Below are 27939 nucleotides of genomic sequence, written 5' to 3'. Positions count from 1 at the left end.
CACACCCTAAGCCACCAAAATAAAATATATATATGTGTGTATATAAAACAAACCTTGCAAACCTTGACAAAGGGAACGACTTGAACAACTTGGGGGGATGAAGAAAAAATAACACAAGAAAAATAATATACTCATACCTATACCTATGTATTACATAAGATATATGTATGCACGTTATGTAGAATGTACATGGTAATGAATTATTCAGGCGAAACGCGCTCCAAAGAGGATTTCGGAAAATGCATTATATTGGATCTGAGGGATTCTCAAAAACGGAAAAAGGAAACAAGAGAGACATAATACTACAAACATATTCCAATCTACAACATACAAGGGTTGGTTTTTGGAGGCGCTTCAATGTTCTACACAGGCTAAAAACATCAACCAATATATTCTACCTTCGCTACCCGCCGCCCGACGAACGACACGACGCTAAGGGCTGAAATTCACAGTTGGTAAGTCGCCAGGCGATATGACGATATGGCGTTAGGAAATTTTCCTAGAAGGGTGTTGAGCTTGAGCAATATTGTGGAGTCCCAAGAATGTTGTACTATAGTACAATAAAACATTAAACACACATACCATTTGAAGGATATATTGAAAGCACATATGTCGATGTTGAGGTCCCTGATGACTACGTACGGCACCGCTGTATCTTATAGAAGATATATGTACAGGATATAGGGATGATATATGGAGTTGGATGTGGGTGGGTGGGTGTTGTTTTCATTCTCGCTTCAATGTCTGTTAGAAGAACTGTAAGAAATATCCTTCCTTCTAATTAAGGAATTGCATTTAATTTATGCATTTTTATGTATTCATTTTCATACACATATGAATGTATAGTCGTATATGAATTGAGTATGTGAAGTGTATTGTAGCTGTCTGTAGACTGTATATTAAGGGGTTAGTGAAGTAGAAAAAAATGTTTATTCATATGTTAATTATTAACATTTTTTTTCTTCTTTTTTTTTTGTTTAATACTTTGGAAACTCTGATGGAATTTCAAAAACTTTGATATGGTTCGTATATCGAGTAATTGGGCAAATTGGATGAATACGAACGAGGATATATTTTTGTATGGAAGTTATGCATCATGCATGTATTTCATATGAAATTAGATCCTTTCTTATATCCTTTTTAAGCTATGTATGTATACATGAACAGTAAAGAAATGTAGACCTATATATTTTTGACAGAATTACAGTAAAAAATATTATTTTTTTAATCGAAACATTGAATTTTTTAAATAATTGTGTATTTCTTTTATTTTAATTACAGTTCTCCAAATGTGGTGCTATGACAGTGATGGTAAGTGAAGTCTTCTAGTTTTTTGTTTTCTTTATTTTAAAATAAAATGGTCAGTTGTTTGATTCAATTGTAATTTAACAAAAAATGTAAAGAAAAAAAGGTCTACAACTTTTCGTGGTTGGTAGCGAAAATTGAATTCCTGAAAATAAATTTGTTTGGGAATTTTAATTAAAGCTCCACTATAACTGGTCTGGCTTTGTGTGAAGTGGAACTAAATACTGTTCGATTGGATACTTCTTCGACGCAGTTCTGGGACCAAAAAACTCATTTAACATCTCTAAATAACGGTTCCCATTGACATTTATTTTTACACCGTTTTCTTCAAAAAAGTATGGTTTCAAAAAAACACCTTGATGAAACTGTGCACCACATAGGTACTCATTTTTTGCGCAGTTTCGAACCATGGACCAATTCTTGATATGATTCACTCGAAGTACCGTAATTTTCATGAACAAAAAATGTATCAATATGTTGTCTTCTTTTGGCATTGTAGTAATTTTTTCAGCCAAATTCCTCGAGACTTTATAACAAGTTTAAGTCAAGTTGAAATATCCGCTGTTTTAACGGTTTGCTAACTCGAGTCGAAAAGTTTGGATTTGTCTGTATTGCCGATACTACAGCGGCGATTGCAACTCGAACACAAGCATTGGGATCTCGATGATACGGTCTTCGAGCGTTGCTTCAAGATTCGGCAAACCAACCACATTGTCCATTCTCCTGTCTAAATTCGCTTTGGACGGAAATAACGAACTGCAAAGCATCTATTTAAGGCACACTTTTGTCTTGCTTAAAAGTTTGTCTATATGTACTCGTATCAATTTTTACCAAATTTGCGTACTATTTTTTGTAGATTTTATTTTTTATGAAAAAACGGACTGTTGGATTTTTATATAAAAATTACTGAATATCGAAAACAATATTTTCTGTGAAATAAAGTAAGCCAATATTTTTAGTTTTTGAAAAGCTATTGGATTCGAAAGTAAACTTTTACCAAGTTTTAGTATATTTTTTTTTTTAGAAATTTATTTTTTGTAAAAAAACTGTCAATTCGAATTTTTAAAAAATTTTACCAAATGTTGAACACAATATTTCTTATAAGATAAAATAAGCTTGAAGCCTAAATTTCAAGTTTTTGAAAAGATATTTGAATCGATATTCAATTTTTACCAACTTTGAGTAATTTTTTTTTAGATTTTTAATTTTTATAAAAAAACTGTCAATTGGATTTTTCTCAAAATTTTATCAGATATCAAAAACATTATTTTTCGTTGAACAAAATTGTTTTAGAGATGAAATCATGTTTCAGCCGTAAAATTTTGGAGGAGACAATTTTTTTTTCAGTTTTATTGATTTATAAAAAAAACCGTTATATTGATTTTTTTTTCAAAAAAATATACCTGTTTGGTATCACGTTACAATATATTTCATAAAATTTATTTCAAGTCTCTGGCGTTTTTGGTTCGTAAGATATTTAGGGTTAACCAAAATGTTCACCTTTTTTCAAACTGCTATAGTAAAAAAACCACCCACTCAATTTTGTTAAGAGCCCTTTCTGCATCTTTCTGCTTTATTATCTGTATAACAAAATTTATTTGGAGTTGATATCTCAACGTACACACGCACGCACAGACATCTTTCTAACAAAAATTTATTTCGACTCTAGAGACCTTGAAACGTCAAGAAATGTCAAAATTTTCAATTTGACAAATCGGACCTATTACATGGTGTATATTCTTCTGGAGCAATTCAAAATTACCTTTTTAATACTGAAAGAAGTCAAGTTAAAAACAAAATTTCATAAAAATGTACTGTTATATCTGGTCTTAAACAAAATTTTAAACACGCTTAAGACCTTAATTCCAAAGTTTGAATTCAATTGACCCAACATCCTAGGCCGAAGTGGCGAAAACAGACAGACGGACGGAATTACCGGATTCAATTTTTTCAACAACTCTGCCGTCGTATGTCATGCTTGAATAAGACATTTTTAAAGAATGCAGAACATTAAACTACATAGTCTGAATTTAGAAGGTAAGTTTTTAAATGTTGCGTGCCCCCATAGGGCTATGTATAGTATACATAGCATATAAACAGTAGGGCACCTCTATCCCTGCAATTACTCGCACACAGGAATGGTTGAGAGTTGTAAGTCACTAGGCCCTGGTTCTCTACAGCCAAAACCATGTAAAGGCTGTTGGTATACCCGCAGAATTCCACAGATACTGTACACAGATAATCTTGTTGTATCTCTATAGCAGCAGTTCTTTGAGGAGGAAACCGTACCAAACTAGTTGAGCGAGGAATTAATTTTCCCAATCCACAAGAAGGGGAGCACTGAAGTTTCGGAAAACTACAGAAGAATCTCGTTTTTGAACTCGTCATATAAAATATTTACATAAATTCTGCTCAGCCCTTTAAATGATTGGATAAATTCTAATAATCTGGTCAGTGATTTCCGAGCTGCCTTCAGATCGGGATACTCCTCCGTCGTCGATCAAGTTTTAGTACTTCTCTCGATTGCTGACTCTTTTTCCATCGAGAAATAAGAAACTATTTGAATTGTTCGTTGATTTCAAAGCTCCTTTCCACAGTGAATTGATCGCAATTGTTTTACAAGATTTTCCAGATAGATATGTCGCTTAAAATCAGGATAACAAAATTCATACAAGACTACTAAAGCATCAGTGTGGAATGGCAAATGCTTATTAAATTGGTTCCAAATTCAATCGGGACTTAGGCAGGGCTGTGCACTCAGTACAAGTTTTCTTCATTGAAAATATAGTCAAAGCATTACCAGCAATAATCGATTACGCATTAATTAAAGCTCTTCTTTTAGCTGACGACATTGTCCTGGTCGCTTATACACTGCAGTCAATTCAGCTTATGATAAATGAGCTTGCTGAATATTGTAAAAGGTGGAAACTAGTGGAAAATTTAAAAACTTCTAAAGTGATAGTTTTTAAGAACGGCGGAGAAAGGTCTTGTGCAAGTAAGCAATTGCACTATAATGATGATGGAGTAGAGATGGTGAAAGAATATAAATATCTAGGAGTCTGCTAAAAACTTAAGCATCGTAAAACATCTCACTGACAATCTTGTTAAGGCGAAAACAGCTATAAGCATAGAATGGAAGAAGCCAGGGTCTCCGAAGCTGTATCGGAATCAGTTATGTTTTATACGGCAAAAGCGTGGGGAATTCGGAAATATGATCAAATGGAAAAACTGCTCATAGTACTCCAATTTACATGATCATGTTGGAAATAGGTTTATCGCCTTAATTCATAAAAATACTCAAGCCAAGTTAAAGATAGTAGTTCCTCAAACAATCCAATCACGAAGTGGATGGTTTAAAGATTGGAGAGAACTTACCGAGCAGGTGAATGTTGACCTGAACTATAGTTACCTTTGTCTCATAGAAACCAACTCTAAAGCTCATATAGCTCTGGATGAAGCCAGTTAAAGGTTCAAAGGATGAAGAGCAAGCCAAAGGTTCACTTCACAGTATGATTCATTGGTTGTTAAAGCGCCTGTCCTTAAATTTGAAGTATTGAAGTAACAGTGTTTGCTTGTAAAATGTCAAAAGATGATAATTTCAAAAGTGGCAGTTGCTGAAATAGCTTGCTATTAGTCACGTCGTGGGTTTTAAATTCTCAAATAGTAGCTAAAAAAAATCTGAATAAACTATTGTCAAAACCTAGAACTTAAAATTTTGTAAATTCAAAATTTTGTCAATATCATGTTAATGATTAAAGAGAAACTGTGTCAAAGAGCGTAAAAAAATTCCTGTTGAATTTGTTTTAAATATTTTGCGTTGGTCTCGCACAAAAGCAACACAATGGAAGTTTAAAATTTGAAAACCGCCCATTAACACCATTATTACACTGTTTATACATTTTTGTTTTATTTTTCTATGTATTTTGTTTTCATTTGAAAATTTACAAAATAGGTTAATTTTATGTCAGCCATATTGTCGAACAAACAATCGCCCCAATGGAGCAAGAGCAAGTTCATTAATATTAATTTTGTTCCATCAAGCTTAACAAATTATACAAAAGCCACTAATGTCCTTATATAGGTTTTTTCGCTGCTCTGATGTTGGTGGATCCTGGGATGTTGTATTGTGTATACTATAATATGCTTCTCTGTAAACGAGCTTTATTTTTGGTTTATAGGCAACACAATTTTATTATGGCCATTGAACAACCACAATATCTGTTTCGTCTATAACATGTTCAAGCTCATTTCATCCCTTATACCCTCACCATCCAGAGCCGATAATATCCAACCATCAAACGCCATCAGAACAACTTTTCGAAAACATAACATAATTTTTTAAAATCCATGTTTATTATTTTTAGCAGAAAAAACAAAATGATTATAAAAACAAGAGCGTTTGTTTTGGGGAGGGGGACATTTGATTGACTATATACGATATCTTTCCTTTAATCCAGGTTCACGTGGACCTCCTCCATAGCCACCAGCATCAGCATCAGTTCCACAAATGATGGCAATAGATGTGATCCTGGATGATGGGCAATTGGGGGTGGCACTGGCGATGGCGATGGTGATGGCGACAGAGCAGAACGGCGGGCGTACACTTTGAATCATTTAATAACTTTTATTGTTATAACGTTGTTATAGAAACGAGATTGAGTGCTTTTTGTATATACATAGGTTAGGGTTGGGGCTGATGTTGCTGCTGGCTTTCGTCTGATGTCCTAAGCCTGATGAACTATATAGAGACTGGGAATTGGGTTCAAAGGTAACATGGTTGTTTTATATCGACTAGTCATATCATTTGGAACCTAATGGAGATTTATTAGAAAACAAGAGGGTGAGGAAAGGTTGGGAGTGAGAGAGAAAAGTCGTTATGGCCATAGGTACCCTGAACACATTGCAGCCTTGGAAGTAATTCTAGAGGCAGGAAGTTGGTGTTTGAAATTAGTTACACTTTAGAAGCCATTTTCATTTGATTCAAACCAAGTTAAAAGCTTCCATCTTATTTTTTCATCATCATCTATACCGACTTGACTTAACCACATTTGATGATCCTTGGGGATATTTATTTCGAAATACATAAATGAAAAGGTACTCGCAATAAGTTCAATTCTAGAACTTGAATCATGAATGCAGTTTATACATGAGAAAGGATACCATTTACCAGGATGCTTTCAAATAAATGGTTCCTTTTGAAAAATTATTTCTTCGAAGAGCAAATAGAGTCCTTTATTCCATCCCCTCTCTCCTCAATCTGGCTTATGGTATAATCGAATTCGATAAGTAAATCTCATCAAATCGACCCCATTTAACTTAGATATCTATTCTATGTATGTATTTGAAGGAGTATTATACCCTTTCGAAGGATATTCTTTCTAAACTTCTATGAATCTCAAATGTCATTTAAACTTTATTTTTTTTTATCGATTTATAAGTTTGAAGGTAGAATTTCTCAGAATTTTGTAGGAAAGGTATACCTGCAGATACATAGTTCATTGTCCTACTTTATCTGTGATTTTGAACTAGTTTTTTTTTCTGAAGAACTAATTCACCCAGGGCCATAAATATGTATATGTGGGTGCATCATATAGATATATCACATTTTGTGTATGAATCCTTATTTTAATTGTACAGGAGCAATGTTAAGCATCTCTATATGTAAATAAATGTGCACCTGCAGTAAAATTACGTTATGGTTGATTGGATTTCATTTATAAAATTGGAATTAGTTTATTATGAGAATATGTATTATCTCCGGACCTATACGATAGTCTGGGAGCTGATGTTGCAATTAATTAAAGTATTTTGAAGAAATTCGATGATATTTTCCCTTATTATTTAATTTAAGTGAAAAAAGTTCAACTCTTTTTGGAGAAGAAACCATTTTTAATTTCCCATAGGAAGTTATTGTAATCAGTCTGATTTGTCGAATTGAACATTTTGACATTTCTTGACGTTTCAAGGTTCTTAAATATGCATAAACAAAATTTTACTCAAAGTTGGTACAAATTGATTTTCGACTCAAATATATTTTCAAAAATTTAAGATTATGGCTTCAAACTAGTTTTATCTTCTTAGAAATCTTGTTAAAAAAAACGAAGTGATAGTTTTCTTACAAAAATTAAAAACCTAAAAAAATAATAAAAGTTCGTAAAATTAACTTTTGACTCGAAAATTTTGCATCAAATTTTAAATATTAACTTAAAATTAATTTTATCTTATAAAAAATATTATTTTCAACACTCAATTAAAATTTAAGAAAAATTAAATTAATAGTTTTCGTACAAAAAATAAGAACTTAAACAAAACATAACTAAAAGTTGGTAAAAATTGAGGCTTAAGTTATTTTCGACTCAAATATGTTTTACAAAAATTTGAGAATATGGCTTCAAACTATTTTTATCTCACAGAAAATATTGTTTTCGACATTCATTTTGTTCATAAAAAAAAATTAAAGTCGACAATATATAGTACGCAAAATTGGCAAACATTTATATTTGGTTTTCGATATCTCTTGAAAGAGAATAGAATGATGTTTGGTCCCTGCCTAAGCCATCTCTAGTATTTTTCAAGAGTTATTATTGTCATGAAAAGTGCTTTCTCAAAAAAGCCGTTAAAACTGTAGGTCCCCTCCTTCCCTGACAGCAATATTCGCACACAGAAATTGTTGAAAGTTGTCAGTCACAAGGCCCTAGTTCTCAAACGGATTTATTTATTTAATTCTTTTAACCATTTTTTTTTAAAGAAAACAGCAACTTAAACATATATTAGAGATATTTTTAACTATTTTTATTCAAAGAAAAACGATTTTTGATGATGAAAAATATTAATTTTTTTCAATACGTGGGAAAAATTTTTGTCAAAAACGTGAAATAAAGATATTTTTTTTTTAAACTTTAATCGTGAACTATTTTTTAAAGCTTAAATAAGAACAGGCATGAGAGAATACAATTTTTTGTTAGTAATGATACTTATAAAATTTGAAAATCTAAGCTTTAAGTTTTTAATCTCGACTTAAAATAAATGAGCAACTAACTTCAAAGGTTTGAAAAATAAATAAAAAATCAAAAAATAGGGATAAAATAATTTTATACGTTTGTAAAAAAGCTCGGGGTTTCATTATATTTTTATATATTTTGTGTGTTAAACCCTCATCAACTTTCCTACTTCTTACTTAATCCTTACCATTTCCTGGAAAGCACAATATATTCACAACGATTGGAGTGACATGCTTTCTGGTCTACCGATGCATCACCCCTTAAATTCTAATCTTACCTAACCTAGTTCACCATAAAGAGGTTATAACTACACTTAAAATATTTAAAGTGCTAAAATGCAGAGTTATCACTTGGAAGACAGAAGATACTCGTGAACATTGCTGTTAAGGTCAACAATATTGAAACTCAAGGAAAAATAAAACATTCTTGATGTGCGGTCGACAAAATAATCTCTATACATCTGAAATTGATTGTTGAAAGCTAGAAACTGACTGTTTTGGTGGAACATTGTTTATAAAAATATAGATAAAACAATAAAAGACAAACAACACATTGTGGCGGGGACAGTGTACGATTTTCGATTACCTTAATTTGTATATTATGTACCATTTTCAAAGTTCTATTGCTCTGTCAAAATATAAATTTAAAAATTTAATAGCACGCCCAAAAAGACTAAGCCATTAGGTTCCAATTCCTTATTCAAAAATAGAAAATTCGAATTTTCTAAAAAACGGTCCGATGGTTTTTGAAGAAATTTCTAAAAAACGGTCCGATAACATTTAAAGAAATTTTCTATGCAATTTATAATACACCAGAAGGGTATCCAAATTAAACCGTTATTTAAGTTTTACATTTTCTCACAGATTCTTATGTTATTAACTTTCCTTTGGAAGTTATAGTAATTGGTCCGATTTGTCAAATTGAACATTTTGAAATTTCTCGACGTTTCAAGGCCACTAAAGTCGAAATAAAAGATTTTTGAAGAGATGTCTGTGCGTGCGTATGTACGTACGTTTGTACGTCCGTGTGTCCGTACTTCAACGACGTTTTTTTCGTCGCCCATAGCTCAAGAACCAGTAGAAAGATCGACTTCAAATTAATTTTGTTATACAGATAATAATGCCGAAAGATGCATAAAAGGCTCTCAAGAAAGTTGCGTGGGTGGAAATCTGAAAAAAAAGGTGAACATTTTGGTGTAACCTAAATATCTCACGAACCAATATTGCTAGCAACTTATATTGAAATGTGATACCAAACAAATATATTTTTGAAAAAAAAAAAAAAACAATTAATGTTTTTTTATAAATCAAAAAGACTGAAAACAAAATATTTGTCACCTCGAACATTTTAAGAACAAAAAATGATTTTATCTCCAAAACAATTTTGTGGAACGTAAAATTTTGAGAAAAGTCGAATTGACAGTTTATTTTACAAAAAATTAAAAACCTAAAAAAAAAAAACTAACGAAAGTTGGTGAAAATTGATTTTCGCTTCAATTAACTTATCAAAACTTTAAGACATTGGCTTTAAACAAATTTTATTTTTTAAAAAATATTGTCAATATTGAGTTAGATTTTGAGGAAAATAGAATGGACAGTTTTTTTACAAAAAACTAAAATCCTAAAAAATAATTAACAGAAGTATTTAAAAATTCAATTTCGACTTGAATACCTTTTTAAAACTTTGAGATTTTGGTTTCGATATAATTTTATCTTATGAGAAATATTATTTTCAACATTCCAAAAGCTTTTGGAAAAATCGAATTGAAAGTTAAAAAAAAAACCTGAAAATAGCATTTCTAAAAGTTGGTAAAAACTGATTTTCGACTCAAATATCTTGTTGAAACTTTGAGATATTAGCTTTAACCTACCTTCATCTTTAAAAAATATTGTTTTCGACATTCAGTAAAATTTTGAGAAAAATGAAATGGACAGTTTTCTTTAAAGAAAATAGTAACTTAAAAGAAAATTTTACAAAAGTTTGTAAAAATTGGCTTACAACTCAAATATCTTTTCAAAACTGTGAGATAATGGCTTCTAACTAATTTTTACTTATAATAAATATTGTTTTTAACACTTGAAAAAATTTGGAGAAAAATCGAATTGACAGTTTTTTGACAAAAAATAAAACCTAAAAAAACGTTTCTGAAAGTTGGTAAAAATTGATTTTCGACTCAAATGTCTTTTTTAAAACTTTGAGATATTAGCTTTAAACTACTTTTATCTTTAATAAAATATTGTTGTCAACACTCAGTTAAATTTTGAAGAAAATCTATTTTATTACAAAAAATAAAAACCTAACATAAAAACAATACTAATTTAAATATTAAAACTCGGTAAAAATTTACCTACGACTCAAAAAGCTTTCAAAATTTTTAAATATTGTCTTTAAACTAATTTTATTTCACAGAAAATATTGTTTTCGATACTCACAATTTTTTCTATAAAAATCCAACAGTCGGTTTTTTTTTATAAAAATATATAATTAATTTGTAAAAATTTAAGAAATTGTTAAACACAATTTGTCGACTAAAAATCTACTTAGCAAAACTAGATTTTCAAAGTAAACTATTTCTTTATATGAACAATATTGTTGGTAATTTTAAAATTTGTAGGAATAATTGAACTTAAAACTTTTTTAACAAAATCCGAAAACCTACAAACCTTTTAAGCAAGACAAATCGACAGACAAGATGGGAAGTTATCAGTGTGGGTCACATCTCAACCTCTTTTTCTTTTTAAATTTTTAAAAAATCCAAAATTCAAAATAAAATAGAGTGATTTCGCAAGAACCAAGAACCTAGTGACAACCCTCAATCATTCCTGTGTGGGAGTTAAGTGAGATGGATGCAACCCACAATTTATATGACGAATACGAACAGTTTATTTGAAAAAACCACTTTTCATTACAAAAATTGCTCTTGAAGATTTCTCCATTCTTCGCAAGAGGCAATACACTTGACAAAAACTTTAGGTGGAACAGGCTGAGATTGAACCCAAGACCTTTGGCATGATAGTCCTTGGCAACTTTGCGGCTCCAATATTTCAAGAAAAAAAACTTATCCTTGCTTTGGGAAACTTTACGAAAAATGAGGTTTTTGACATCTGGTAAAATTTTCCAAAAAAATCCATTGACAGTTCGTTTACAAAAAAAAATGTTAAAAATTGGCAGTTATTCAAAAAAAAGTAAAAACTGAATTATAACACTGCCTGAAGATTTCGATGATTACCTCTTTTAGATTAATCTCGGTTTGGAAACTTTTCTTCCAGAACTATGAACTATAAATGGCGTTGTTTTTACTTGGCAGTGCTCAAACTGTGTCTTTGCATAACAAGGGTAGTAACATCCCCTAAAGTGTGCGCTTATTATAAAAAAAAACTTGGCAAATGTCAAAAGATTACGGCTTCAAAAGTAGCAGCGACTGGTCTTTTTGCTAAACATTTTATTAAAAACAAAAATTTATATTAAATACAAAACATTTTTTATATCACAAAAAATTTGTGTAAAAAAAATTAAATTAATTTCCACATTTTCTTGCACATAGAAACTATAATTTCTAAAAAATTGTTGTTTTCTTCAGCTAATATGTACTTAAGAAACAATAATGTTGTTACAAACTTATTGAGTTTTTTAATAAAAAAAATGAAATGACGGATTTTAACTACAAAATAAATAACTATTATTCTTAAAATTGTTTCAAGCTTCAAACATTAACATCTCATAAGATTGGTGGTTTTTAATAAGTTCACTCTTAGTTGTGTTTCACATAATTTTTTCAAATTATAAATTTAAAGGATCTTTGTGCCTTAATGATCCTAAATGACGATGTTGTAAAGTTTCCTTAACAATTGTTTTATATTCTACCTCATGAATATGGAACTATCTGCTTTAAAATTTGTTCCTTCCAAGGAAATAGCCTTCAGGCCCAAATGCTTTATTAAAACCACCCTCCCTTAACTCATGATGGTTATTCCCTTTGATGCCTTTTCAATTTCAATAAATTAAAATTTAAATAATTCATTAATTTTCATTTCCAACTAAAAACATAAAATATATCTCTCTTTGTATTTAAATTCATATTGTACACATTTTCTCAATAAAAACATTTATGTTCTACAAACAAATTGCATTCAATGTACAGGACATATTAAAAAATAAATATATCCTTAAAATTCTTTGTAATTTAAAAAACTGCACTTTTGGTTTTATCCTTTCAGGTGACACACAGAAAATGAAGCCATTAAATTGTTTCACGACTGAAAAGGTAAGTGGAATATCGGTAAACCTATAAATTTCTTGCTTTTATGGTGGTTAATATATTTTCTTCATACATCCCAAACTTTATAGAACGCAGGAGATATGAGGAAATTCTGATTCATGTATTAAAATGAAATGTAAATAAAATATAAGAAATACCAGAATGTCCCTGATACGCCTCCGGTGCTGCTCCAACTTTCCTGTCCCATATATTTGTTCACTTTTGTCTTTATTTTTTAAATGGACACAATATTTTTGAATTGGAAGCAATTCGTATCGCAGTCAAAAATATACTCACAATATTGAATGGCGAATATGAGATTTCCATTTCCCAACCAGGAGCAGAAGCGCACTTCTGTCTGGTCTGAGAATCGGGTCGGATCTGAATCGCTGAATCCCTGGCTGGCTGGATATGGCTGACTGGCGAGTGACCATCGGCTGACTTGGTTGGTTGACTCCCGACGATGAAAGTGGCCCAACAGAATTGACTTAAAAATCCTTTGGCTTATCCTTTCCTGCAACAAACCAACAACAACGCCGATCGGCGGTCCATTCATCATTTGTTTGCTTTAACTTTTTCCGTTCTGTTTCTGTTTCCAGATTTTTTTTTTCATTCCTGTTCGAGGAAAACAGATAAAACGTAACGTAAACCTCTGGCAGTTTTATTTTTATATATTTATCCTTTTTTGTATGCTATCTGAAACATAAAGGACATCCCCAAAAGGGAAGGGTTGGTGGTTGGGCGTTGCAGGCGCAGGGAGCTACTGCAAAATAAATATTTACTTTTTTGTACAAATTTAACAATGACGTTTGGGCCGAGAGTATCTCGGAATGGGAATAAAAATCCTTGTGATGCGAATATAGGTACGAGTATATGAAAAAGACATTTTCTTTTGAAATATCCTCTTTAGGGATGTGATGGTTCTGTTCATGTGCGGTGCAGAAGGCAAGCAGCAAGTATAAGGATATAAAACTGTTGCTGCCTCGGGCTCAAAGGATTAAGTTGACTTTAAATGATTTTTCTGTTGGAATTTGTTCCTTTGTTTCGTATTTTGTAAAAAGGACATATAGATGTCGTATTGGCACATATAAATAACTGTGGTTAAGGGCTATGCTGCCATTCGTTGTCCGAAGATGTCGTTCATGTCTTTTGTTATATAAAATTTCAACGCAATGAATCTTGGTGTTTTCCAGACAAATTATATTTTTTTAAAAATCCTTCTCCGACACAATAAATATAACAAAGAAGTATTTTAATTTTATCCGATTTATTGGATTTGCAGATATTTTTTATGTTGTTCTTTGAATTGGTTTAAATGGTGTTCGAAGACAAAATCAGAAATCGGAGAACGTTAAGAATTAATTTAACTGAAAGACTCAGGAAGATTGATCTCTTTGTTAGGAGCGGTCATCTATATCTTTTAGCCACCTTTATTTCCGTTCGAATCAATTAACTTTGATTTCTTTTATCTTGGAAAAATGTTAACCTTTCTAAATCATATAAATTTTCTAGCATTTCATGTCATAGTTGAGGATGATTGTGGTTTGCAGATCTTGCCAAGTTTTTCATTTATTTTTTTTTTGATAGAAGGTTTTTAGGTATCTCCTGCAACTAGCACTGACTCATCCATCGTATAAGAAGAACTTTGGTTCGAATCCGGATCATGCCAGGAACTGTCTTACCAACTGCGGCATTCGCAGCCGGAGTACAGCGATCGAAAGATTCACTACATGAACACGCGCAAGCGAGGAATAAACACTTTGATCAACATCATGTCCAGATTTGGCAAGGAATACAAAACCATATCGAATATCACTCACAATGAGAGACTTGAGCTCCTTCACGATGCCGTGGTGGAATTCCTGAGTTTCATTCACTTGTTCTTTATGTTTCCCGACCTAGAGGAGGGTGGTTTGGCCACCTATCGTGCGGCTATTGTTCAGAATCAACATCTGGCAGTGCTGTTGAGGAAACTCCATCTGGAAGAGTACATGCTTTATGCTCACGGTTTGGATTTGTGTCACGAGCTGGAACTGCGTCATGCAATGGCGAATTGCTTTAAGGCCCTCATGGGAGCTCTGCTGTTGGACGTTGGAATTTCCGTAGCCGACAGAGTGTTCATGAATGTCCTGTTCATAGGTGATGAGTCGTTGAGAGAAATCATTAAGAACTTGTCCGAGCCCGCTCGGGGACCGACACTGCATACATTCATATCCAGTTCCGCAGGAACTGACCAATTTTGAGGATTCTATTGGAATCAAATCCAAGCACATTCGACTTATGGCTCGGGCATTCACCGACCGAAGTATTAGGTTCACGCATCTTTCTTACGATTCCAATCAACAGCTGGAATTTCTTGGTGAAACTGTCCAGCAGTTGATTTGTTCCGAGTATCTGTATCGCCATTTCCCAGAGCATCACGAAGCTCATCTGTCGCTGTTGCGTTCGTCTTTGGTCAATAACCGGACTCAAGCGGCTGTCTGCGATGATCTTGGCATGACCCAGTATGCGGTCTTCTCGAATCCCAAGGCAGATATGAAGACAAAGGATCAAGTTGATTTGCTGGAAGCATTCCTTGGGGCGTTTTACGTCGACAAAGGGCTCATGTACTTCGAGCAGTTCTGCCATGTAAGTCTCTTTCCGCGGCTCCAGATGTTCGTCATGAACCAAGACTGGAACGATCCAAAGTCGAAACTTCAACAATGCTGCCTCACCTTCCGAACAATGGAGGGTGACAAGCCAGACATTTCCATCTATAAAGTCGTCAAATCTATTGGTCCTACCAACACCCGCGTTTATACTGTGGTCGTGTTCTTCAGATCAAGGCGATTGGCCACAGCCACTGGGCACACCATTTAATAGGCCGAAAGGATTGCAGCCAAGCAGGCACTGTCGAATTCCCGAGAGCTATTCCCGCAACTCGATCACCAGAAGAGGGTCATTGCCAAGAGAATTAAACGACAAATCGGGGGTGTTAACTCCGACCTAGAGGACGCTTTAAAGCAGCCACCGAAGAAGTTTTCCAGCGACGATCTAGATGAATCTCATCTGCCGAAGCAGTATCGATTGCGGGAGGACATCTCGTCGTATGAGCTTCCTGACGACGACGATGATGAGCGCAATGCAGAATCTAATGTTAGTTCGAAACCTAAGAAGAAGAAGAAAATAATACACTCACCAAAAAGGATGACGTCCTCTTGCAGTGATGGCAGTGGAAAGGAAGATAGATCTAAGGCTAAACAAAATCGAAAAACTAAACCTACTGCTATCGACGATTCACTAAGTCCTTTGTCTGAAGATTTAGGAGATTATATTGTTTTGGATCCTGAACCTCCCACAACTGCGAACATCATAGAGAACACAGATCCAGTCAAAGAAGCCGATCCAAAAAGAGACCAAACCACTAGTATTGATTTCAATGAGAAAAAACCCCAAAATAAGCCTTTTTCAGCCCTGGCTGAATGACGTGGAGGACATTTCTTTATCGTCGGAAATTGAATCTGGACAAATTAGTACTTATGGGTGACCCTTTGACCATAAGTTAAGTTATAAGTTATAAATAAACAATTTAATCCAATCCTTGATTTTCCTTCCAGTTGCGCACTCAAAGTTTTCGCTTGTGAAGGCTACATAATAGGCCTTCCTACTACGCTGTCTTGCGAGGGTAGATTCGAAGAGTTTGATGACTGCATGGTTCGTTTCCATGCGTTTCCATGTATCCAACCCCACGGTGCAGAACTGACCAAAGCACTTTTCGGATGCAACTCGCAGACCATTTGATAGAGTTGTCACCTGAGTTATGTTGTCGTCCTTGCTCGGCTTGGCATATTCGACTTCTGGTAAGTAGGACATTGGTTTAGTGAGTGTAGGCATGTTAGTCACAATCTTATCAGATGGTACGGTAACATTGTTCTTTGGAAGGGGCTGATGTGTGGTATGGAGACGATGAGGTATTGATTCTGGAAATTCCGTTTCGGATCTCGTCAGTCGGGTGGGAGACGGTTAGTTTAAAGTATTTAGGTGATACATTTAGTAAACTTATCACTATTTGTAGTGGAGCTTAGTTATTTGAAAATGAATCGGACACAACTGAAAGCATTTAAGCAGGTGCAAATTTTGCATGTAACATTTTCTGACTGTGCTGTTGCTTGAAGTGGTATTCACAATCAGCCAACGAGATCTTGTGCTTTAACGCCTAATATAAGTCCACGTGAAAAATTAAGTTGGCCATTTGGTTGACATTGTGTTCCTTTGTAAATTGTAATGAAATAAACATCAATAAGATACTCGTTTGTTTTAATATCAAAATGAAACATCTTGCTAAAAAACTCTGCATATGGCTTGAAAAAACAGCATTGTGAATGTTGGAACTGTTAATTCATCTTAGAAATTATAATTACAAACAAAATTCTACAACTTACCGACCAACATTTCAAACTTTGACATCTCGTGACAAATACAGCTCAATTAACAGGACGAATTATGATGATTGCTTCTGTGTATCCTTTTTTAATTTTATTTTAGTGTTCACATGAAATTCAATGCGCGAAGCCACATAAGGATAATTTATTGATCGTTTCCTTATAAATGCTTTTTTCCCTTTGCTTATGAAAACATTAAACACGAACCATAAGAAAGAAATAAAATAAAGAAGGAAAAAGATTAAGTAGTGCGACAAAATAAAAAACAGCTCCACTTGATTTTTTTGAATACAAAATGCAGGCGAACCAAACCTGTCGATGCTCAGGGCTTCGGGCTTCGCTAAAAGGATGAGCAAATAACGTGTGGAATGTTTGCATATTCCCTTGCATATGCTTATTCCTTGAGGCTGATTTTAATATCTCAACGTAGCACACGCAATTAGGTATCCACGACCTATGTATGTAAGCGCCATTGAATATGAAAGAAACTTAAAGATAAGGAGCAGTCTTTTCAATAAGAATAAAATAAAAAAAAAGGAGAAAGTATATTTGCGTGTAACTAAATTTGAAGACTGAACATAACTGCATGTCTTAGCTCCATATGGTAGGATTGCGTGATAAGAAAGACCGCTTTATACCTGTCAAAAATATGCTGCCTTTTTCAGTGGTTTTAACTTCAAAAATCGAAGTAATTTCTTTCTTTTTTAATGAACACAAGTTATTTTAACAAAGTTAAAAAGTCATCTTCGTACATAGGAGATGAGTACTTATTTGTAATTATGTAGTTCAACTTCTCAAGCTAATACTTACTCAACCCAATTTGAATTATTAAAAATTTCGTTCTCTTTATAATTCTGAAAATAGAGTAGTCCCCGATAATGGAAACTAATTAAAACAAAGCGTTTTCGGATTTTAGAGGGGTTCACATTGCTGGAACTTTTTTCAATTCTATTTAAAATGATCAAAATAATCTTTATATTCATTGAATACAACAAAAAAATTTTTAAATCACAGTTTCAACATTTATTGAATTCAAACAAAAATAAATAAATAAAATATGAGTAATTGAAAGTACACTTCATTAAAAAAAAAAAACTACAAATAAATCATTAGTAAAATCAATTTTTCATACCAAAACTTGTAATTTTTGATTGTCGAACAGCTTGGCTTGAACTTTCTATTACCACTGCTCTTAGTTTCAGCAAACTGGAAATCGTTTCTGCGTCCAGTTCATTTTGATCTGAGTACTCAAGCAGCGTATTTGTCCATTTTATGGCTTGGGAGCTTGTTATTTTAGGAGCTGTAGTGACTTCGTCGGTTTCACTCTTCGAAATTTCTCAGTTGGTTCTGGTGCAGTTTCTTCTACGACTTTCAGTGTTTTGGGCAATGTCCTTCGTAATTGTAAAAGTGGAATTAAATCTTCTTCCTCCCAGTTTTCTTCATGTGGAAGTGTACATTGAAAGCACTTAGCAATAGAGGAAACGGGAAGTTGGTCCCATTTCTCAAGGATAATTTTTGATCCCAGTAGCAATGTCTTCACTTTTTGTTGCAATAATTTCACGAAGCAATAGTTTTTTGTAGAATGCCTTGATAAAATTTATAACATTTTGGTCCAAAAACTGTCGTTAAACCAATTTTAAAGATTTCACTAGTCATCCAATCATTTTTGCTGAATCTATAAAGCAGCGGAACCTTAAAACCGTAAAACGCTCTGGCGCATTTGGACTTTCTGATAACTAATGGAGTAAGCTTATGTGTTCCAGTTGCGTTCGTACAGCCCAAAAAAGTTATCTTTTCTCCGCTAGTTTTTCTTCCCGGTTTTTCTACTAGGAAAAAGCTTCCAGAATAAGCCAGTTTCATCCGCGTTATAAATTTGTTGTGGTGTAAGAGACATTTCTCGTTTCATGCAGTTTTTCCAAGAAATGGATGACAACTTTTCGCCGCAAATTTTTAATATTCGAACACCATGCCTTTGCTTCGATTTGTGTATCTTGTGTACCTTAACAAGTTTTCAAATTTAAGGATTTTTTTAATCGAAAATTAAACTAAATTGCTTTTCGGCAGAGAAGATCTGTTAAAACTGGAACGTGGTCCTCTCTTTGTTTTTTTAGCCACTCGAGCAATGCATTTTCCATTTTAGGATATTCGGATTTCCTAAGCGTCTTTCTCTTCCCTGGTCCTGATTCAGTTTGTTTGCAGCTTTTAATTTAAATCATGTACAATTTGGCACTTATATTTTATAGATAAAAAATGATGCGTTTTTTGTGAAGGTGCCATTGCCACATGCACAATACAAAAGGACCCAGAGTAAAATTAAACAAACTGAGACCAAGTAAAACACAACTCAACGAAAAATGATAACCAGGAACTGATCAACAAAAAGCAAACAAATGTAAAATATACAAGCATAAATCTCCAGCCTGCAGCTGCATTAAACATTTCTGAAGATATGTCAATTAACAGTGAGCCGGTATCTTAAAATTGCATGCACGAAAAATAAAAAGATAACAACTTTTACAAAAGAAGTTCACTTTAGAAGTTAACATTATAGAGATGACAATGTTAATTTTTGGCAATTCACGTTTTAGAAAAATTCGCACTATCAGTAATTACATCATCGAGGGCATACTGTAACAGCTGACAGTTGGATATTCTATCTTGACTTAAAATAACAATCCCAAAATTTAATGTTTCATCATATTTCTAAAAACGTGTCTTGCAACCCTATAGTTTTCCCCCTTAATAGCTCAAGAGATACTTTTAAACCATTTACACATATAGAAAAATTCTTATGTGACTCCAGCCCAAAAAAAAAGTCCCAAAGATATTATTAAAAAAAAGCGCCTAATTGCCTGTCCCACATTCCATAAATATTGCAAGGCATTTAGGTTTTCTAGCATTTCCCCTAGACAAAATTTCACCAACATAGTGGAATTTATGGCTAAAGCTCTTTGACTTAAAAAAAGGAAAATAAAGTTTATGTTATCTTCACATATTTTAGCAAGGTAATTGGCAAGTTATCCGTTAGATCTACGAATATTTGAAAACCAATTTATTAAGCCCTTAAATCGGTTTTTCTGAGATCGATGTCTTCTAATTTAGAAAGTCTCGTCTCAAATGTTTCTATCCTTCCTTTTAGTTATTTTTTCTGGTGTACCTTAAGGTAGTCCTTTAGGTCCTCACCTTTTTATTCTTTCTATAAAAGATATTTCTCTATATCTCACTTAAAGCTGACGATATTAGGTTTTCTTAGGTCCATTACGTTGATGCATTAATCTTTTAACTATTAGTGGATGCCTCTATAATATCTCAGTTTAGTGTCAAAAGATTTGCTTAGATCTGAATGATAGTAAATTTAAGACAACTTATGTTGTACGAAAGCATCTAAAACTTTACTTCGATCAATCTCCACTATAAAGTCATTAACTCTGTTGAGTTAATTTATGACCTTGGTCTTTTATGTGACTAGTACCTCAATATCCTGGTTCAGTAGACTATGTTATACTTTAAGCCAGGTCAACACATGGCTTTCTATAACCTTTAGGGGCTTTAAGTAACCTTTCCCTAATGGTCCACTTTCCTTCAGTTTCTCCTTCAAGATCTACCCAATTGACATGATTCTCTATTTTTATATCCATAACAGCACCGTCTTTAATTGATTAATCTTTGAGACCCTGTCAATTTATGACAGATCTTAAGAGCAAGCCAACTGCCCATATCAAGAAATTGAAACCCAACATCGACAAGCCCCACATGAGGAACATGATTATTTTTCCAGAAAAGACCTGATCAGACTAAGCTGTCATTTCATTAGGAATTCTTTCGAAGTCGACAAATGAAAAACATGCAGTTTTCTGCTGATATTCAAGCTTCAAAAATTCATTATAGTCAATCCATCCAACCTAGGTTTCTGTTTTTAAAAAAATGTCTCTGTCATTTCTATGACTGTAGTACTTAGCCTTGAACATTTTAAAATTATTTTATTTATTACTTTTTAACTTTTCCTTTTGAAGTTGTAATTTGTAGAAATATAATCATAAGGCACATTATTCGACCACATTTAAAACCTTCTTAAAGTCATTATCAGTCTCTGAGCTCCATTGACCATAAAAAAATCATAATTTCATACAGAAAAAGGTTAAACAAGAAAAATACTTCAAAAGTGGTTAAAAACCAAAACTCCAACAAGTCAAGTCAAACATTATTAAAAAAAAAAAGAGTATTAAAATAAATATCTTATTTTATTTAACCAAAATTCTCATTTCAGCAATTTCCTGACGAAACAGCCACACAAAATAAAAACAAATATTTAAAGAACTCAAGGCCATTTGCATACATCTCGAACACCCTAGTTTAAAAAAAAATTAAATATATTCAATTTTTAATCGGTTGTCATAAAGTTCATAAATTGTTTTAAATTTTCAGAAGTGGAAAAAGTGGTTAAAGATTAATTTCTTTCTTCTCTTTTCTGCATGTCCAGTCCATGTCCTTCCCCAAAAATCCAACAGAAGGACAGAAAACGTCCGCCATCGTTTATCTTCTTTTCTTCTGGCCACAAAAATGAACATATCCTTTTGGGATATGATGATGCTGCTGGTGGTAGTGATACAAAGGAACAGAGAAAAGAAAATCAAAATTCATAATCTTCCTTCTTTTGGGTTATCTTCCATGTACGGTACGTGGACGTAGACGTATAATCGGTGGCACAAAAGGTCGACGATTCGGTCAGTATGCTTGTCTCTTGTTGGCCTCTCTTCCTTCTTGCCTCAAGGGCACAAACTTTGTCCTCACACTTAAAAAAGAAAATGGCAAAAATTCACAAAAGAAAGATAACCCAGTTAAGTTCTGACTTCTTCACTTCTTCTTCTGGTAAAAGTTAAACCAGAAGAGAAGAAGACTTTAACCCTTTTCTTCTATTTTTGTATTTTCTCGTTTGCTCCACTTTGCCTAATTAGTTTCGGAAAACTGTTCTTCTGCCACTTCAAAACCGTGGTTTGGCTTAAAACTTGTACTGCCTTGAGTATATGGATGTAGGAACACTTTCCCTTTCATCCTTTTGTTCACTTAAGTCCGTTCCAAATTCAATTAATTCCTTCAAGTCAATCGCCTCAATTCATTCAGCTAATCTCTTGTTGGTCTATTTCAAGAAATGCGTGGCTTTTATTAGAGTGCTATAAACAAGTCTTTGGCATTGATGGTATCTTCAGCAAGATGTACAATCGTGTATAGTTGCCAATCGATTAATAGCCAAATAGTAATCAAGAAGCCATTCACACCAAGAATGTCTGGAATGAGGTCTTCTACATCAGATACTATACCATCGAGTAATACATGGATAAAGTTTAACGCAGATAGAATTTCCTTGGTTAAACTTCTTTTGGCGGGAGCTAGTGTAGAGCTTTTTAAGAGGATTTGCTAAAAGGGTGAAGATGAAGATATCGTTCCCCTAAATATTTTCTATATCTATCCATAAGGCCTTTTAAAACAACCCTTTTGTTATGTTTTTTTTGCCTAAACGTTGCACTTAGTTTTCAGTTAACAACACTATACGTTCGAATATACAACAACAATAATAACAAGACAAGGATAACAACAGAAACAGACCGAAAACGTTAAGTGAAGAACAAAGTACTTAAGAGGACACTTGGGTAAAGAATGTGTGTTTAGTGTTTATGTTCTATTCGTCTTCTTTACATATATATATAGAAAGGATATGTGTACTGTACTGTACACAACACGCCACAACAAAGGACTCTACTTTCATGATACAAGCAAATAGTTGTTGTCTTCTGCCTTCTGCCACCAAACGACGTTTTCGTCCTTCCTTATGTTTCTTTGTTCTGTGGTGTTGCACGAATATATGGAATGTACATAGCAAAGCTCGTGCCTTAATCAAATGAATAAAACAAATTTGAAAGACTTAAATAGAAGACTGCTGGTTCCTTATGGAGAATCTACATGTACATAGGTTAGAGATATGCCAGCCAGCCAAAGCCTTGATCCTTGATGTGGCAATGGCGTTAGCGATGGCGATGGCGTAGACACAATTGATTAAGTGTATTTCGTAATGATTCCGAATTGCTGCATGCCATGTGAGCCACCAAGGAGTGGACTCATCCAACACTTTATGCCTTCGTCCGTCACCGTGCGTCTTATTTCGGTCGTCGTCCCGTCATGGTCGCGTCTCGTCGGCGTAGCCTTTTTCTTCGTCATGTACATAGAGGGCGTCTTGTCTGTCTAGACGAAAGCAATTTTCCGCATGTTGCCAAAATGTATAACCTACGACGATAGGAACTCAAATTCCTTTCTTTCTTTCTGTCTTTGTTTTTGTTGCAATAAATACATATTTTTCATTGTGACTTAAGGATTGTGTAAAAGAGACAAAGGGTGTGTGGTTTTGGCTTTTTGTTTAAGGGTATTTCTACTTTTTCGTCCTTTTTTTGGCACTCAACAGAGGGCTTTTATGAAATTAGAGGAATTTTTGTTGTGACGGAAATTAGAAGTTTTATTGTGAAGGAATGTTTAATTTTTGCCAAATTGTTGAAGAATTTTGTTTTTAAATGGAAAAGTGGAGACGGCTGTTATTTTATTTTTGTGTTCAAATATATTTCGGACGTTTAATTTTTTGGTTTTTCCTAAGTGCTGTGCGATAAAATAAAAGAAGAAAAGTATTTTTGGACTCTTTTGTTTTGATATAAAAATATAAAATGGTACTGAACTTTTTATCCGGAAATGAACCTAAAGGAAATTATTTCGGATGCCAAGTTGATGGTTTTGGGAGGGTGGAAAAAGCAGTCTTTTAGAGAAAGGAAACTGCGGTATGTAAGGAAACTATTAAGTCTGTTTTTTTATTAAAACATGGAATTTCCAGAAAAGAAGGTTCTAACTTTTAAGGAAGAGTAACCAAACAACATTTTTAAATTCCTGTTGGAATGACGTGTAATCGGTACGATTTATCGAATTGAAAATTGTGAAATTTCTAGCAATTGCAAGAACACTACGAGGAATGTATATCGGAAGTTTTAAGAGGGATGCCTGGATGTTTTTTTCCCAAGGTTTTTAAATGGCAACAATTTAGATTATTTTTTTAAATAGCAGTGGCAAGTTGTCAAAAGTTACTTACAATTTCCTTCTACTTATTTTATTTTCTTTAAGGGCTATACTAGTGTTAAAGTTAAAAATTTGTTTTGAATTTGGACTGGAATTTTGGAAAATCCGCTGCAACTGAATACGCAAAAATATTTTCGAAAATGATGTTTACATTTTTTTCTAAATATTGAGTGTTTTTGCGACATATAATGATACTAATTACTTCCTTAAGATGTTAAGAAAAAACTTTCCAAAAAGTATTTAAAAAAAACTACCAGTCTTGTTATCTGCCACTTCGTAAAGAAGAAATTTCTATTGAGTAGATTAAAAAGGTAAATCGACAGTTTAACCGTTGTTTAAAAGAGTTTTCAAGAATTGATTAGTTTAAATAAAAAAAATTGTATTTTGAATAAAATCCAATTTTTGATCTTAAAATTTAGAAACCATGAGTTTTTCTAAATGCCTTAGCAGTGGTTCAAAAGTTTAAATCAACTTGACTAGACACCAAGACCTAACTGGACGTGTACAACTGATAAAATTGGACAAAGTCGTATTGGATTTTATTCTTACTTAAAGAAAAGAACATTCGTACAAATATAACATAGAGGGAGTTAAAAAGAACAGCAGCTTGAAGACGAGCAATTTTAAGGTGAGCATCTAACTCTTTTGATTCTAAAATAAAAACTTAAAGTATTAAAAGCTTCACCAAAAGTAAGAAAGAGGTATTTAAATCTGTCAGATATTATGAAACGGTTAAAGTTGAGGTGGTTACATCAAAAATTACTGCAGCTGAGATAAAAGAATCATGAAAAGAAATTTTTTCGATATCTTAAATTTCAGTCTGTGCGCTTTAAAAAAGCTTGGACAGAGGAGCAAATTTTGCACTTCCTTTAAAAACTGCCGTACTCATTTGATTTAACCATTTTTAAATATACTTTGGAGAAGGAAAAACTAGTGGTATATTTTGCATAATGCTTTGCATATTCTTTTTATAATACCTTAAGGGAGTAGTTAGTACCAACAGATGGCACAATATCCATCAATGCTTTCAAAAAATGGAAAATGTATTTTCAAACATTTGTGTGCGCATTCAGATGAAAGTTGAACTTCGTAAATTTTTCAGTAAGTAAAACCAATCTTCTCCACTGCAAACATGATTCCAGCGATGAAAAAGCTGAAACTAAACATATTGTGTTGTTTAACAGAAAGTTGCTTTCTGCACCATAACCTTAGATATTCGAAAATTATCAGTATCTAACAGAAAGGTTGCGTTAGGTACTAAAAAGCAAATTCATAAATATCAGTTAAAAATATCTAACTTTATCAAAGAGAAAAATGTTTATTTTGGATAGTATTCAATTCTTGGAGTAAATGGCATCACAATTAAAAATCTCCATTCCGGGAAAAATGTGTTCATCGGGAGTTTTCTAACAATCGATTTTCTTAAATGGTCTCCTACAACCAGACAAATTTAATCGCAATAAATTCTCGCAGTCTTTAATTTTTCAGTTATCAAAATTATTAACCAAACTCACAACTCAAGCAATTTTTAACTCGTTAACATACATTTTTGACCATATTTTGGAAATACATGTTTTTTGGAAGTACATATCAAGATTTTTAATTAACATTGCGCACTTAATTTCTTAATGACAATAAAAAGCTGATTTTGTAGCCAAATTAAGGTTTGCAAACATCCTACGTACTTAAATAACAGTTATTATAATATAATTTAAAAAATCATGGTCTCACTATGGATCCTTTAGACAGCTCATAATGTATACTAATATTGTAAAGCTGAAGAGTTTGTTTGTTTGTTTGTTTGAACGCGCTTATCCCAGAAACTACTTGTCCGATTTAAAAAATTCAATATTATATAGCCCATTTATTGAGGAAGGCTATAAAGCACGCTAATGTAATAAGATCTATACTTTTTGCTAATTTTACAGCTTCCACTGCGTGTACTGCCGAAACGGCAAACGTTTTTCAATAGTTCTAAAAACCAAGACCATAACAGCATATGACTATCATTTAAATTTGACAAACTAGAAGCCTTTTCAAGTCAAGGAAATCGCTGAAAACAAAAATTATTCTTAGCAGTAACTGATACATAATAAAATAAAATCTCTGCAGCTTCAATTTAATTTGTAATATTTCTGAAAAATACCCAAAAATCCAATTCAGTTCGACATCAAGGTACAAAAAGATCCCAAAAAGGCATTTTAAACATTTAGGTATTGCTTTTTAGCAGTTTGACATTACTAAGTAAAAAATAAAGTATTATTTAAACATTCTACACTTATAATTTGATCATAAGCCTAAGTCATAAAAATGTTACAAATGTTTTGCTTGACATCCAAAATTCATGTATGTAAAAAAAGGCTGATTTTTTAAGAACTATAATAAAGTTTTCAAAAACAAACACATACAATTCATAAAAATGCATGAAATCTTTATTTTTATCAATAGAACGTTTCACATAATTTAATGTTTGAAGATAATGTTGACCTTGAGTGCGCCCTTAAATGGTCCCTTCGCTTAGTCCAATTTTGAAATACTCTTTCCAAAATTTCGGGAGGTATCTCACGAATAAATGCTTCAATATTGTCTTCTAATGCGTCAATGGACATGTCTGTATAGACTTGAGCTTTAACAAAGCCCCATAAAAATAGTCTAAAGACGTTATATCGAACGATCTAGGACCCGTCCCGAACGTGAAATAAAATGGTCACCGAACTCGACTCTCAATAAGTCCATTGTTTTGCGTGCTGTATGACATCTGACACCGTATTATTAAAACCACCTTTCATGCAAGTCAAGCTCTTGCATTTGGGCAAAAAATTTGGATATCATCTCACGGCAGCGCTCACCATTCACAGTTGCGTTACAATTTGCATCATTTTTGAAGAAATAATACCACATGCTTCTGGCTAATATTCACTCCAAAATCGACAATTCTAGCTTTGAGCCAAAAATGGACTTCGTCGCTGAACACAATTTTTTGGTAAAAAAGTGGATCTTCGGCCAACTTTCCAAGAGCCAATTCACCAAAAATTTTACGTTGCAGTAGGTTCTTCAGCTACAATTCTTGTACAAGCGGTATTTTGCAAGGCTTCACACCTAAATCCTTTGTAAAAATTTTCCATTGTTAAGTAACGGGGGCCCAATTGCTGATAACGGCGACGAATCGATAATTAATGGTTATCATTCACACTGACCGATAGAGCTGTGATATTTTCTTCAGTTCGCAATCTACGTAAGTATGTTGGTGATAATGTCCAACAATGTAAATTTAGCTCAAAATTTAGTCACAAAAGTCCGAATAGCCACTTCAGTGGGTCGATGAAACTGACCATAAAATGGAAGAAGTGCGCGAAGAACTTTCTTAAAAGAGCTTGCATTTTGATAACAAAATGTGTAAGACGATTCATGGTTAAATTATAGACCAAACTGGAGATGTTTGAAAGTGAAACAAAACACGAAACTTGCGTCAGCTGTTTAAACCAGTGTTGCTGAAATGATAATAGCTAAAAATCACCCTTTAAAATGAAACAAAATTAAACACGTTAGGTTAAGTCGTTTTGGAGAAAGTAAGATTATTGCACTTGATATTTCAAAAGCATTTGATAGAGTTTGGCACCAAGCTCTCTAATCGAAAATGTGTGCTTTTGGTATTGATGAATCTCTTCTTCGTTGGATTAGAAATTACCTTTCTTAGCATTCGATACTAGTTGTATTAGATGTTTCAAGTCTGAAATTCATAAAATAAATGCTGGTGTCCCCCAGGGCTCCGTTTTGTCTCCGGCTCTCTTCCTTTTATTCATAAATGATCTCTTGTCTGTCACTTCTAAAAATTTAACTGTTT

The 27939-nt window shown here is 33.1% G+C and overlaps 2 protein-coding genes across 4 annotated transcripts in view; both read left to right on the top strand.

The window, feature by feature from the left end:
• The window catches only part of LOC129948901 (protocadherin-like wing polarity protein stan), a 218737-nt gene that overhangs the window by 134268 nt on the left and 56530 nt on the right, over nt 1-27939 (top strand). For all 3 annotated transcript variants that reach the window (XR_008781974.1, XM_056060049.1, XM_056060050.1), the window contains exons 3-4: nt 1282-1311; nt 12524-12570. The gene's annotated coding sequence lies outside the window, so the exon portion shown is untranslated. The remainder of the gene's footprint in view (nt 1-1281; nt 1312-12523; nt 12571-27939) is intronic.
• Nucleotides 14337-14807, top strand: LOC129949238 (ribonuclease 3-like). Its single transcript, XM_056060566.1, has one exon. It carries the CDS (start codon nt 14337-14339, stop codon nt 14805-14807), a length of 471 nt encoding a protein of 156 aa, XP_055916541.1.

This window comes from Eupeodes corollae, chromosome 3, assembly GCF_945859685.1.
Source record: "Eupeodes corollae chromosome 3, idEupCoro1.1, whole genome shotgun sequence".
Classification (NCBI taxonomy): Eukaryota; Metazoa; Arthropoda; class Insecta; order Diptera; family Syrphidae; genus Eupeodes; species Eupeodes corollae.
This window is presented reverse-complemented; position numbering and strand designations above follow the sequence as displayed.